Here is a 12,459-nt window from a genome sequence, read left to right as displayed (position 1 = left end):
TTTGTTTTGGTCCCAACTACCAATACAATTTTTTTGGCATGCTTAATTGGTACATCATGTATTTTACCCCAAAGCTTCTGTCGTCGACGGCCGCCGGTGACGGTCACTGTCAAGTGTCAACGGCGGACCACTGCACTCCGTTATTTATTATGGACGTGGTTCCCTTGGGGCCCGTCAACGGCGACCGCAGACGGTTCCAGCGAAACCGTACATTAACGGAGATATAGTGGACTAGTGGTTAGGTAAACATAGCAACAACTGTCACAAAAATCTTTATCACGCATTTGACGTATTTCACATGCGAACGGTCATAAAAATTGTAAATAATATTTTTAAACCCCTAGTATGTAAATTTGACCTGCTTTAGATCGAATTCAATATAATCAAATTTGCGAAATAGCTATCAAGGGTCAGTGTTGCACAACTTCACCTAACACATGAGACGCCACTGAACCTCAACCCTATTCACAAAAATGCTGTCGACGTTGTAAATGAATTCATTTTCGTAGTACGTTCATTTGTAAAAGTTGTGTGAGGAATTATTATTGAAAACAATTAGTAACTATTTAGGTCTGAGTAGTAATTTCTAAGTAATTACCGGTATATCATTACTCGGAAAAATTCGCATTTGTCATCATCAGTTTATGAGTGGGGTGATTCAAGGTTTACACGTCACAGATATTGCGAACATATAAATAGAGGTTAAAACTTAAAGTCCATCTCATTGTTTCAAAGTTTGGTGTAAATCGCGTTGTTTATAAAAAACGTTTATGTTCTATACGCTGCAAGAAGAACTTTTGCTTAACTTTAAATGCCTGTCTTTAACAAATTCGTTAGAAACTGCGTATGGTCCGGACAGCACAACAGAAACTTTATACCAGGAAGAGAGTATTGGCGAATCGCTTCACTTAACCAGGAATAAGTCGATCTATGAGGAAACGCCTTATGAACGGGCGAGAAATCTCGTTCTAAGAAAATGTGGCCAAGAGAAACCTCTACCGTTCGAAGAATGTTATCCGTCAACGTAAGTTTTAATGGTACTCGGAATGTAGGATGTTATCTAAGCGTAAATGTGTCATAGAATTTTACAACGATGTCGCAAAATCGGCGAAGGAGTATACGGAGAAGTGTTCTTGTACAAAAATTCGGATGGGTTTGGTACCGTTATGAAAATTATACCCATAGAAGGAAGCCAATTGGTAAATGATGAACCGCAGAAGAAATTTCATGAAATTCTCTCTGAAATTGTTATTGCAATGTAAGTATTTTTATTGATTTTAATCACATTGAGGTTACTGTTGTGTTGCGTATTACAAATTCGTTAAGTATAAATCAACAAAAGTTACTAAATATGATTTATTGTGGTATCGGTTTTGATTTGTTACAGTTACCCTAATAGAATTATGAAATGTATGTAAACAATGCCAAATGTTTGTTCTCTTTTATTAAATAATAGTCAACGTTATTCTATGCTGCATAAGACAATATTAGGTTCCTATATAAACCTTGATATAAACATGTGAATGTTTATAAATAAAGTATATTATTATCAAATAATTATGATTGAAGACATATTAATACTGAGGATTTAAGAGGTAAAATGATATGAACCTTTGGGAATGGGTCTTGCACTTGCTCTTAAGAAAACAATTTGTGAAGGTGGTGTATCATGGTAAATTGTTTTTAAGTTTTGGAGGTACCTGCTAAGTTTGTCTACTGTGGTGGTTTACACATTCAATTAATATGTGGGTAAGACAGAAAATCCTTGAGAAAATCTAAAACTAATTGTGCTTTTTTTTCAATTTTCATATGAAAACTAGCACTTTGCCCGAAATCAGCTGCTCAAACTTCAGAAGTAGGTCATGTTTATACCAGTTGTCGAGCGGGCAAATGCATTATGTATTTGTGATTCTATTGTATGGTTGGCTTTTCCATGGCAATGATCAAGAGAATGTAAGAAATGTTTAACAATATAAAACATACAAACATATTGTGATAAATAAACATATAAAAACAAAAGTCGAGCTCTGCTAAAATAAAATGCAATTTAAAGTACAGTAAGTGGATTGATAAAGACACTAAACCTTCCCCATACTTCTTTTTATCAATCCACTTATTCAATATCACTCCGTTTTGAGTCGTTATAAGATGGATAGCTACCAATTAAAGTACAGTGGTGGTATGCGGTTTATTTGGGCCGCGGATTATCCATGTCAATGATAGCGGGAATCTATAGGGTGTTATTTTTTCAAGGATAATGTTCCATTTTATACCCCTGATCATTCTTTAGGTGCGCCCCTGGTAGATTCTAAAATAAGAATTTCATTTTCGTTTCGTATTTGAGACTTTTCTTGAGAAAAAAAAATACATTTTCGGTAGTTAAATGAAATTAAAATATCCAGTAGGCCCCGGCTGTGTTTTGGATAATCTCTTGTTTTTAATAGTTTTGGCAATTTGCATTTGAAATCCTATCTTGTGTATCCATAGACCATATGTTCATAAATTAAAGGTTTAAATTGTAAAGCGCACAGTGAAACTATAACACCTTGTAGATTTGGAAACAAAGCGTTTGTTGACCTATGTTTATATAACGTTTTAGTAGTAGGAAAATCAAATTTTTAATGCCACTGGAAGATTTTTTTTGTAAAAATGGCAGTGAAAACCGTGAAATATTTGAATATATTTGATTGTTTTTTATTTTTGGTAAGTGACATATTTAAATAAAACAGGTAGCGCATTTGTTTTAAATTGCCTGCTTTTTGAGTTCTGCTTTTTTCCCAAAGTGTACATATACAGTGCGTTTGAAATAAGAGAGTCACCTCAATATCTTGCATTAGGTATACAAAAATTAATAGACGCAGTTTGCGGGTAAACTGGAAGTATTAGAACATTGACTAGCTTAATTACCCAGCTCTTAGTGCAGAGTTTGTTGATAAAATTTTTGAAGATGGGGTTAATGGAATAGTATTTTTAGCGCACTTTTTAAGAATTGAAAAAAGTGCTGTTTGCGTTTTGTCTGTCTGGACCTACTCTACGGTTTTGAACTACTTTTAGGAATCTTATAAATAATATTGTTAATCATAGGTAATTGTAGTAACTGACACAACTTCATATTGTTTTATCTCTCATTGATATAAAGAATCATTAATACTATTATATTTCAGGGAATTAAGCAATTTGCGATACAATAAGAAAAATTCCACCACTGGTTTTTCAGAACTAAAGACTGTAAAATGTGTACAAGGACGGTATCCAGAACGACTACTGGACCTGTGGGATTTGTATGACGAGACGCACAATTCGGAAAACGACTCCCCCCAAATGTTCGGTGATAATCAACTGTACATCATTCTAGAATTGGCCAATGGCGGTATCGATATGGAAACATTTGAATTTCAAAACGCATCTGAATCTCTCTACTTATTTAAGCAGGTATGTAAAAGGAACAATATACAGGATGGTACAGATTCCACTAAAAAAATTACAATTTTATTTCTCCGCCATTTGTCAATTATCTTTTATAAAAATGAAACTATCAGCCTAAAAACTAAAGGATTCCAATGCTGCATGATCTGAGTACTTGAATAGCAAAAGAGATTAAATGTGCCATTCTGTATTGTATAGGAACTTTTTCTAATATCCATTTTGCAGATTGCCTGTAGCTTGGCAGTCGCAGAAAACGCCTGCGAATTTGAGCATCGAGATTTACATTGGGGCAACGTCCTCATTTCTAAAAGTGATAACGACAAACTGCTGCGTTACACATTAAATGGTCGCGAATTTTTTATACCAAGCAATGGCATCGAGGCATCCATAATAGATTTTACTCTGTCTCGTGTCAAAGTTGAAAACGCTGTCATTTACAACGACATCAGTAAGGATCCGGATTTATTCAATGCCACAGGAGAGTATCAGTTCGAAATCTATAAGCTGATGCAGAAAAAGAATAAGTAAGTTATAAAGTGTTGTTCACTTCGCTTTTCACATGTTTATGTTTTAGCAACGAATGGGAACATTACGAACCCTACACAAATGTCTTGTGGTTACATTACGTTACCAATCAGATGATTTATGCAGTAAGATATGCTAAAAGCTCCACGAAAAATCACAACGCCTCCTTGAGGAAATTAATAAAGTTAAACAATAACATTTTGAAATATCAAAATGTTGCAGAACTTATCAATAATGAGTTTCTAAAAGAATAAATTTTTTAATGTAATAAAATATATGTAAGACTTTTATAGTTGTTACTCTTTTCCTTGCAGTAGTTTTGATATAATAAACACTCGGCCTTGAGTTGTTGACCGTTTGTTATAGTTTGTTGCACTTAAGGGATTAGCCCTATCATCCTACAACATGTCCAAATTTTCTTTTGCACTATTAACTTTATAGTATTTCTCAATGTTGTGGAAGAAGCATAGTAACTATGGATTTAAAAACACACTTAACAAAAACGTCTATGCACAACCAGGAATCCTTAATTGTAAAGTGGACGGTCGCACGGATTGAGAGGAAACTTTTGTAACATGTGTACAAAGGAAATTTTTGATAGGCTTTTGTACCGGTAATTATAATTTATTGTATTTAAGATTGTTCATTTAAAGAGTTTATGTGGAAAGTGTGTATTTTTTTAAATATATTGGCGTTGACTTTCACATCCATTCGTGTCGTTCTTCAAAATTGCCAAGTTTGAAGTGTGGTTGCTACAGCATCTTCGTATGAAAAATCCTTGAAAATGTCTGTTCACTTTGACACCTCCATGTCAAACAATAGGGCAAACTGGTCTTTTGGCAATGTTGTTGCATGACGGGCTTGCTATTGGATTGGACTAATTATTTTTTTGTAAACAGTGTATAACAGTCACAGAATACCACACCTGAAGGTTATTCTGTACACTGTTTTAATCAATCCCATATTCAGTTATAGCAACTACCTTATATACTCTTTGGTTATAGACAAATTGCCTAGTGGCACATACAACAGTCCACCATTACAGGTCATAATGGAAACTGTATTTTGGCTCCCGCTGGATTAGACTCTCAGGACAGCCTTTGCACTCAGAACTTAAGGGATTCCAAAATTAACCATACACTAGGGCAAGCTCTGTACTGCATCCATGCAAAATTGGTGGGAATAAGTATCAGATAAAGTTCACATGTAGGAAGTGTATTGAAAGCAAAACTTCAAGAATCTGGTTGTATTGTAGCTAAGTCATGACAAAGACAAAATGACCATGAATAGTCACTAGGAACTCCCAACGTATTCTTGTAGTTGCTGTTAGGAGAGAGCCAATGATGGGAGAATCACAATACCCACAAGAGTGTGGTAGATCAAGTTACGCTGTAGCTTGTAAGAGACTCAAAAGGGCCAGAATGAGAATGAATTCAATTAATCTTAAAATATATTTTAATTTAATATAACTTTCATTTAAATTACAATATGTCACTTTCTGATCGAATATATTCACCAATATCGGCTTGATGAAAGCAAACTACAGCAAGTGCATCTGCTAGTCTACAATCGGTAGTCGATCGTGCTGCTACTCCAAAACCCAATGGCACATCTGACATACTAAAGACAATTATACCTTGGAATTTTTCGGTTGATTCACTAATTCTCCCAAGACCAGACTTTGTTATATTATGACCATATAAAAACTGCTGTTCCATTGACGGTTTCACCCACAATTTATTCTAAAAACAATTTGTGTTAAAATTGTACACAATAACACATACCCGACCTCACCTGTGCATACGGAGCTAAATAGTTAAGCGCAGTAATGTGTAGACGAAATTTGTTCGTCTTTGTAAATTTTCCAAAACATGTTCCAACAGAAACTAAATGTTCAGGTGGAATAGACTCACCAATTTTAAGGACTTTTTCTGATACGTAGTAGACGCGATCTTTCTGTTCTCTGAAGCAATATAATCCATCGGGCCTTTCGATAAGCAGTTTTATGTTGGATCCAATACTATAAAAAAAAATGGTAAAAACAATGCCAAGATTTATTTTAATTTGATTACTATAGAGACAACTTTTCGAATAATTTTTTTGTTCTTTCTTCGGATAATCGCTTCATGGTTTTGTTAAGACACTACTGTATTCTTTAAAAAGATAAAGGAATGTATACAAGAAATTGTAAGGTTATGTTTTTGAACACGTGCGCTTTGTCGGTGGTTCACATACGTGATACCGCTCGTCTCCGTTTCGTTTAATGCATTTTATCAGAATCAGAGCCATTTGTGAGCCTACTTATAACCTTGTTGTACCATGCTTATAACTACGAGCCGTGGTCATATATAGCGATTGTCGACGTCACGAAAGCAGCCGGTGCGTGTGGGCATCTACAAGTATCTAGATATGTCACAACACTGTCCAAATGCTATGCACTACTTTGTCACCCTGTATTAAAATTCTGGAAACTGTACGACTTGTACGTGCGTGAGCCACTATTTTTAGTATAAAATCCAAATATTGATAGGTTAAGTTACCGTCAAAAATACAAAAAATTGAAATGTATAGAAGTAGTTTATTTAAAATTCTTAATTTTAGCAATTTAACTGTTATTAGAGTATGTGGAAGGTTAACCTATAATAACCGAATACAAAATATTTCAGAAATTAAGACTACGTATGAGATATTGAAACATTTCGGCAGGTAACAAACAATTTGTAATGGTTAATGTAAATCTTAATCCCTCTGTAGCTGTGGTATGAATTATAGTCAGCACACGAAGACAGACCTGACTTGTGTAATAGAAAATTTAATCAGCGCATACAAGCAACGCGAAAGAATTTATGTTGGGGCAATTGAACATGTATTAAAGGAATCAAATTTTGGTGCTATTTATTTGTAATGTATTGGGGTATAACCATCAATTTTTAGAACTGCTTAAGAATCACGGCATACTACTAATGAAATGTTGTGGCCCTTTAGTAGTCGATCATACGCCAAAGGCTCGGCAGTTATTGTGTGTCGCAATATTCGCTAAATTAAAGTCCTTAAATTTAGTTGACGTTCAGCATTATAATACTTATTTGCAAGTATCCATTGAAAACAAAATGAGAATCAACTACGCCGAATTTTTGGAGCAAATGAGTTGTGAACCCAATGAACAAACATTTCGACTATTATTGAAAGCAGTTTGTGAAGTAGGAGACATACAGCAAGCATTCAAAATTGTCACAGCCATGAAGGAAAATAAATTTTTAGCGAATGAAGAACTTTTTAATGTCTTGGTCTTGGCCCATGCAATAAGGGGGTACGTATTTGATCATTACATTTATGTGCTATCACCCAACAGATCCCATGTTTACTTGATTTTATACAGGGTGTTCCACGATGAATACAAGCTTTCCATAGGAGACCTTGGAATATTTTGAAAATGTCAATTTCAACTACAATATTTTTAAGTTATACCGAAAGTTCATGCCAACTGGTTTATTTTAAATGGAACACTTTATATGTGTTATTTTATTTTTAAATTCTAGTTAAAATTCTATACACATATCATATAACGTCATTTACCTAAATTTACCCGTTTTTGATATATTTTAATTTTAATGTCAAAAGATTATGTTTGCAGCCCAAATTGTAATTACAATTACCCATTTTTTTTATATGGGACTGGTTTCCGTTTAGAAGAGTGTGCTTTAGTGGACTATAGTTTGATTATATTTAAATACAGAGTGTTCAAAAAACAACCTTTAAAATTGGATTGAAAAAATCTTTAAAACTAAGTTTTTTTAGTGGAAATCCCCTATTTTTAGAACTGTATCTTTTTACTCTGATTAAGTATGAAAAACAAGGTTAACTTTGTATAGTCAATTACGAGGTCTATTAAAAAACTTTCAGTTTTCAAAATAACTATTGAGCTAATTAATATGATTTCTTTTATAAAAATGCTCTTAAGTACGGTTTTAAGAATGTTTGTATGACATTAACAAATTCGAACCACACATACTTGATCAAACATAATGAATTGTTTTGTAAACGAATATTTACTTTGGCGAAGAAAACTACCATGGGCATAAACCGATATTTATAGTCTCGGGCGACTAAACTTTTAACTTGTCGTCCTCGAGAATATAAATATCACTTTTATGCCCTTAATACATCAATAACTATTAATCTATGCCCTAAGATACATTAATAGCCCCTGTCTGTGTAACAGGTAAGTAAAAGAAATGATATTAAACATTTTTTCCAAATAAACAAAATATTCAAAATAGTTTATATATATTATATCGAGGGTTATATAAAAGTTTGAGTAAAAATTACTCCCCAATATTCCCAAAATTTACTTTTCTTTTTTTATTTTTTCTTTTTCGGTTCCAGTTTGGAAGAGCTGCGTGAATTTTAACGTTAACTCATTGTACTGTGCGATCAAAAATGAGTTGCTGTCGAGTCACCTTTGGAACTTTTGTTTACATGGGAAATCGTATTTAACTTGAACTTCCAAAGGCGACTCGACAGCAACTCATTTTTGATCGCCCGTTATTCCCCTTGCCCCTTATGAAATTCGCTACTCAGTTCTTGGCAAAACTCCTAATAATCGCACGTTAAAATATTCGCTGGTTTACAATTGCATTGAATTACAGCGGTTTAAATGGTGTTGCCCCAATCCTCAAAACAATGCAATCTGCCCATGTGTCAGCCTCAGATAATACATTTAGAATGATAATACGTGGATTAGCACTGTATGGCGATAAAGCTGAATTTATGAAATCACTGCGGATGTACTCAAATGTGATTCAAGAAAAGGATTTTATCCACTTGCTCATGGTTTTAGGAACCAAAGGCTTTCATAGTTGGTTCTCTGAGGTACCCAGACAATAGTTGCTTAGAATAACGTCTATTAATTCAGAAATTCGCAGATGATAGAAATCACGGGTTTGAAACAAATTTCAAAGCAAAATGCGGAAGAATTTACACTATTATGCATTGCATTAATTCACCTGGGAAACTCGGAGGCAGCTTTGCTGTATTATAAACAATTTGTTGAACCAAGCAGTGTTCCAACAGGAGACTTCGCATTTCCTCTGTTGCATGAAATGGTTATTGCACAAATTGTAAATGTCGACAGAACAATTTATTACCATTTTTAAATTAATTAAAATGCATTTCAGGAACCAAAAAAGATAATCGATGTGATTAGTGATCTCAAGAAGGAAGATTCTAATACTGTAGCATTAGAAAGATTATTAGGTGTAGCCTTAAAGGAAGGATTTATGGACACTGCTTGGGAGTTGCTTAAAGCAGTGACCAATATACGACCACATTATTTTTGGCCATTTTTACTTAGAGCTAGCAAAGAGCGCAGAGAGATAGGTAAGTGTGGGGCGTGTTGCACTTGTTTTATAACCGACTTTTAGGAGTTTTGGGTGTTTTAGAGGAAATGTTGAAAATGAATGTAAGACCCGATGGTGACACATTGGAGTATTATTGCATACATTTTTGTGATACCGAAGATCCACATCAGTTGCTGGTTCGTTTACACAAACTAGGATTGACAGTTCGTGAAATTTTGACTCCACTTGTTTCGTTTCTTATTAAACAGAGTAGAATAGATCTCGCTGTGAATTTGTGTATTTGTGCTAATATGGTGATTCAGTGTGTCCCAGTTTGTCTGTCGGTATTTATGAAATGGTGGTTTTCTTTTGTTTTTGATTGCAAATAGGAAAGCAATCAGCCATGTGAAATATGCTATCTTCCTTTGTCCACTCGCGCACAAGTGGATCAATTGCTCCAATGTAAATCACTGTGTCTCTTACTATTTCATGTATACCAATGGCCAAGTTGGGGACACACTGAAAATGCACATGAAAATTATAAAATGTTTTACAGGTCATCAGTATGATGTTGCATTATCTGCACACCATGTATTGCCATCTCTTCTAAAAAATTGGAATTTTAAGACTGATGTTAATAATATTGTTGTTATTCTTAAAAAACTGATTGTTGACGCACACGATGCCGTTTCGCAGGTTTTGGTTAAGGTTTTAAAGAAATGTAACTCATTGGATCAGTTAAAATTTTACCTTCAATTAGTGCAGGTATAGTTTTGTTTCTCAGAAAATGATTATCATTCAAATTTTTTAAGGCACTGAAATTAGAAAAAATCGATATTAATCCAACAGTAGCTGAACACATTTTAAACGGGCTCAGGTCCAAAGAACCGTCTCCTATTTTGAAAGAAATTGAATCTTTGATTTGTCAATTTGAAGGTACATCTATTGAATCCTCTGCAATTCCACATCCTGTATGTTCTCCCTTTAGCATGCGAGTTTCTCAATCAACTTTTTAGCGTGATATGAATTTGCCAGAACTTGAAAATCACCTTATTCAGTTAGAGAGTAAGGGGATGGAAACGAGAGGAGTACTACGCCTTTTGATCAATGAACACTGCCGATGTGGAAATATTGAGCGAGTTTTAGAGCTAAGAAAAAGTTTTCACAGTAAAGGCTATCGAGAATCCGCAGGAATGAAAACCTCACTTATGCATGCATATATCATGAACGATCATCTTGATGACGCACTAAGTTTGTATTCGTCCATTAAAGAGCAGCACCCTAATTTTAAAATTGATGAATTTAAAATTGTTGATTTAGCCTGTCTTTTAATTAAGAGCCAACAATTTACAAGGGCCTTAGAGATTCTTAAATACGAAGCACAGTTTAGGTTGAAATCTGCCGTCTTCAAAATGTTGTAGTAACCTTTAGATTTTAGAAGAATACAGGGTGGACCTCAGTTAGTTAAAAACTGTTGGAAGCTACTTGGAGCGTGTGAGGATGAAATGGAATTGCAAAAATTGTTTTCAATGTTGATTCAACTCAAATATTGTACTCCATCGAACATTATTTTAGGACCTTTAGTTAAAATCCATTTGAAAAAGTAAGTACTTTCCCTAAGAAAAAATTAAAAAAGCCTGTCTTTCAGAGAAAATTTGGACAAGGCGGTCAGTGTTTACAAGGAATGTGTTACAAACTATAAATGCACCCCCTTACAATTGGAATTACTTAGCGCCGTGGTAAGAGCTGAAAAATTAGACTTGATGCAAGAGGTTTTAAATTATTCAGCTCAAGTTCATGGCAGTGAGTCAATGGTTGTTCCATGTATCGCATCTTTTGCTCAAAATGGTCTTTACAAAATTCTCGGAAAGTTTCTTTTGGTATACTACTCTAGTTAATTCATTTCTGTTAATCTTTGTTACTTCAGGAAGTTTCTGCAATTTCGAAGGAAGAGATGGAGAAAAGATGCGAGCGTTGGGTATACGAGAACAATCTGTTGGCGTTGGAGACTTTAGCTAAAGCATGTCAACCATTAAGATCAAATGTTATTGACAAACCAGTACTATACACTTCCATAATGAAAATTCATAGTAAGTCTTGGTACAGATATACTTACGTATATATCTAATGGTCTTGTTAATAAAATTATGTTCTTGTAGGTATCAATAATGACTGTGAAGCGGCGGTATCTTTTTATAGAGAACTTGTCCGAAATGAAATAGAGATCCCTAAAAACGTTTCTAATGAGTTACTTCAGTTAGTTCAAAGATGCAAATATGAACTTCCCCAAGAATTAGCATAGATAATTTTATTATTTTGTTTATGTTTTTTTGTTGTCAATAAACGCATCCCTATTATAATAATTTGATCTGCTAGGGCCGGTATTATATAAAGCATGCTTAACTACGTTGTCAGGTAAGTTCATAGCTCTCCGTTCATACTTTTCCGTTTGTCCGTTAGCCAATCAGAAGACAGCAAATTTTTAAATCTACGTCGTCCGTTTACGACGGAAAAGTTGGTTGAAGTTGAACATTTACGTTTCCGTTGGTCCGTTTTTAACAAGAGTGAGGTTATGTTTGGTACGTTAACAGCGTTCGCCTACTCGTTCTTCACGGTAATATGCCAGATAGCAATGTGTTCTTACTTACGTACCATTTTTACATACTGAAAATCACTGACGGTACAGTACAAAATAAAGTTTAGGTTATGATTATACTTGCAAATGTACAATGTGGACGGATTGCTATGAACCTTAACAAAATGTACTATCCGTTTGACGGATCAACGCAACGGATGAACGGAGAGCTATGAACCCACCTTTAAAAATTTACTGTGTCTGATTGGCTAACGGACAATCGGAAACGTATGAACGGAGAGCAATGAACTTACCTTAACAATGTTGTTAAGGCATTAGGCATGTGATTGTTTCTTTGCAAAAACATCCAATCACATATGGCTGAACAACATTGTTAGCCTGATAACATATTCAAGTATGTTTTATAATACCGACTGTAAGAGTAGGAATTTTCCTAGGCTGTTGCAAAAATAGAAACGTGTTTTTGTAATTAATACCTATTTGTAATTCCTACATAACTATATACTTTCCAAAATTTTATAGATATACCTATTTTAATAGGCAATGTCGCTTGTCAGTTATCACAAATGTTTA

At 34.3% G+C, this 12,459-nt stretch overlaps 3 protein-coding genes across 7 annotated transcripts; 2 read left to right on the top strand and 1 right to left on the bottom strand.

Annotated features, from left to right (window-relative positions):
- The first annotated feature begins 493 nt into the window (after positions 1-493).
- LOC116163776 (serine/threonine-protein kinase haspin-like) lies at positions 494-4,309 on the top strand. Its single transcript, XM_031477891.1, has 5 exons — positions 494-1,024; positions 1,082-1,258; positions 3,165-3,432; positions 3,652-3,950; positions 4,001-4,309. The coding sequence occupies exons 1-5, from the start codon at positions 771-773 to the stop codon at positions 4,203-4,205; spliced, it is 1,203 nt and encodes a 400-aa protein (XP_031333751.1). The 5' UTR covers positions 494-770; the 3' UTR covers positions 4,206-4,309.
- Positions 4,310-5,386: 1,077 nt separating this feature from the next.
- Positions 5,387-6,184, bottom strand: LOC116164143 (60S ribosome subunit biogenesis protein NIP7 homolog). The gene is made up of 3 exons (XM_031478279.1): positions 6,024-6,184; positions 5,746-5,971; positions 5,387-5,693 (listed from the first exon to the last, which is right to left on the bottom strand). The coding sequence occupies exons 1-3, from the start codon at positions 6,077-6,079 to the stop codon at positions 5,433-5,435; spliced, it is 543 nt and encodes a 180-aa protein (XP_031334139.1). The 5' UTR covers positions 6,080-6,184; the 3' UTR covers positions 5,387-5,432.
- Positions 6,185-6,474: 290 nt separating this feature from the next.
- Positions 6,475-11,777, top strand: LOC116164303 (leucine-rich PPR motif-containing protein, mitochondrial-like). 5 transcript variants are annotated; one of them, XR_004143866.1, is made up of 15 exons: positions 6,475-6,657; positions 6,706-6,839; positions 6,886-7,261; positions 8,601-8,823; positions 8,877-9,071; positions 9,129-9,330; positions 9,375-9,587; positions 9,847-10,055; positions 10,103-10,261; positions 10,307-10,680; positions 10,729-10,893; positions 10,939-11,029; positions 11,079-11,170; positions 11,218-11,380; positions 11,450-11,591. XR_004143866.1 is itself a non-coding variant. In XM_031478451.1 (14 exons), exons 1-14 carry the CDS (start codon positions 6,515-6,517, stop codon positions 11,590-11,592), a joined length of 2,931 nt encoding a protein of 976 aa, XP_031334311.1. In that variant the 5' UTR covers positions 6,475-6,514; the 3' UTR covers positions 11,593-11,777. The 5 variants fall into 5 exon arrangements, 3 of the variants coding, with proteins under 3 accessions (XP_031334311.1, XP_031334312.1, XP_031334313.1); XR_004143867.1 differs by having other exon boundaries at positions 11,218-11,390; positions 11,450-11,582; XM_031478451.1 differs by having other exon boundaries at positions 10,939-11,170; positions 11,450-11,777.
- Positions 11,778-12,459: the final 682 nt, after the last annotated feature.

This window comes from Photinus pyralis, unplaced genomic scaffold, assembly GCF_008802855.1.
Source record: "Photinus pyralis isolate 1611_PpyrPB1 unplaced genomic scaffold, Ppyr1.3 Ppyr1.4_LG2, whole genome shotgun sequence".
NCBI classification, from domain to species: Eukaryota; Metazoa; Arthropoda; class Insecta; order Coleoptera; family Lampyridae; genus Photinus; species Photinus pyralis.
This window is presented reverse-complemented; position numbering and strand designations above follow the sequence as displayed.

Bases quoted from the DNA above. Each gene is read 5' to 3' on its own strand.
- LOC116164143 (XM_031478279.1), bottom strand. From the start codon at position 6,079: ATGAAGCGATTATCCGAAGAAAGAACAAAAAAATTATTCGAAAAGTTG. The intron at 5,972-6,023 runs GTAATCAAATTA...TTTTTTTTATAG, and splicing joins TTCGAAAAGTTGTCTCTATA to TATTGGATCCAACATAAAAC. The intron at 5,694-5,745 runs GTGAGGTCGGGT...AATTGTTTTTAG, and splicing joins ATTTAGCTCCGTATGCACAG to AATAAATTGTGGGTGAAACC.
- LOC116163776 (XM_031477891.1), top strand. From the start codon at position 771: ATGTTCTATACGCTGCAAGAAGAACTTTTGCTTAACTTTAAATGCCTG. The intron at 1,025-1,081 runs GTAAGTTTTAAT...AATGTGTCATAG, and splicing joins GAAGAATGTTATCCGTCAAC to AATTTTACAACGATGTCGCA. The intron at 3,951-4,000 runs GTAAGTTATAAA...TTTATGTTTTAG, and splicing joins CTGATGCAGAAAAAGAATAA to CAACGAATGGGAACATTACG.
- LOC116164303 (XM_031478451.1), top strand. From the start codon at position 6,515: ATGTATAGAAGTAGTTTATTTAAAATTCTTAATTTTAGCAATTTAACT. The intron at 6,840-6,885 runs GTGCTATTTATT...ATCAATTTTTAG, and splicing joins ATTAAAGGAATCAAATTTTG to AACTGCTTAAGAATCACGGC. The intron at 9,331-9,374 runs GTAAGTGTGGGG...ACCGACTTTTAG, and splicing joins CAAAGAGCGCAGAGAGATAG to GAGTTTTGGGTGTTTTAGAG.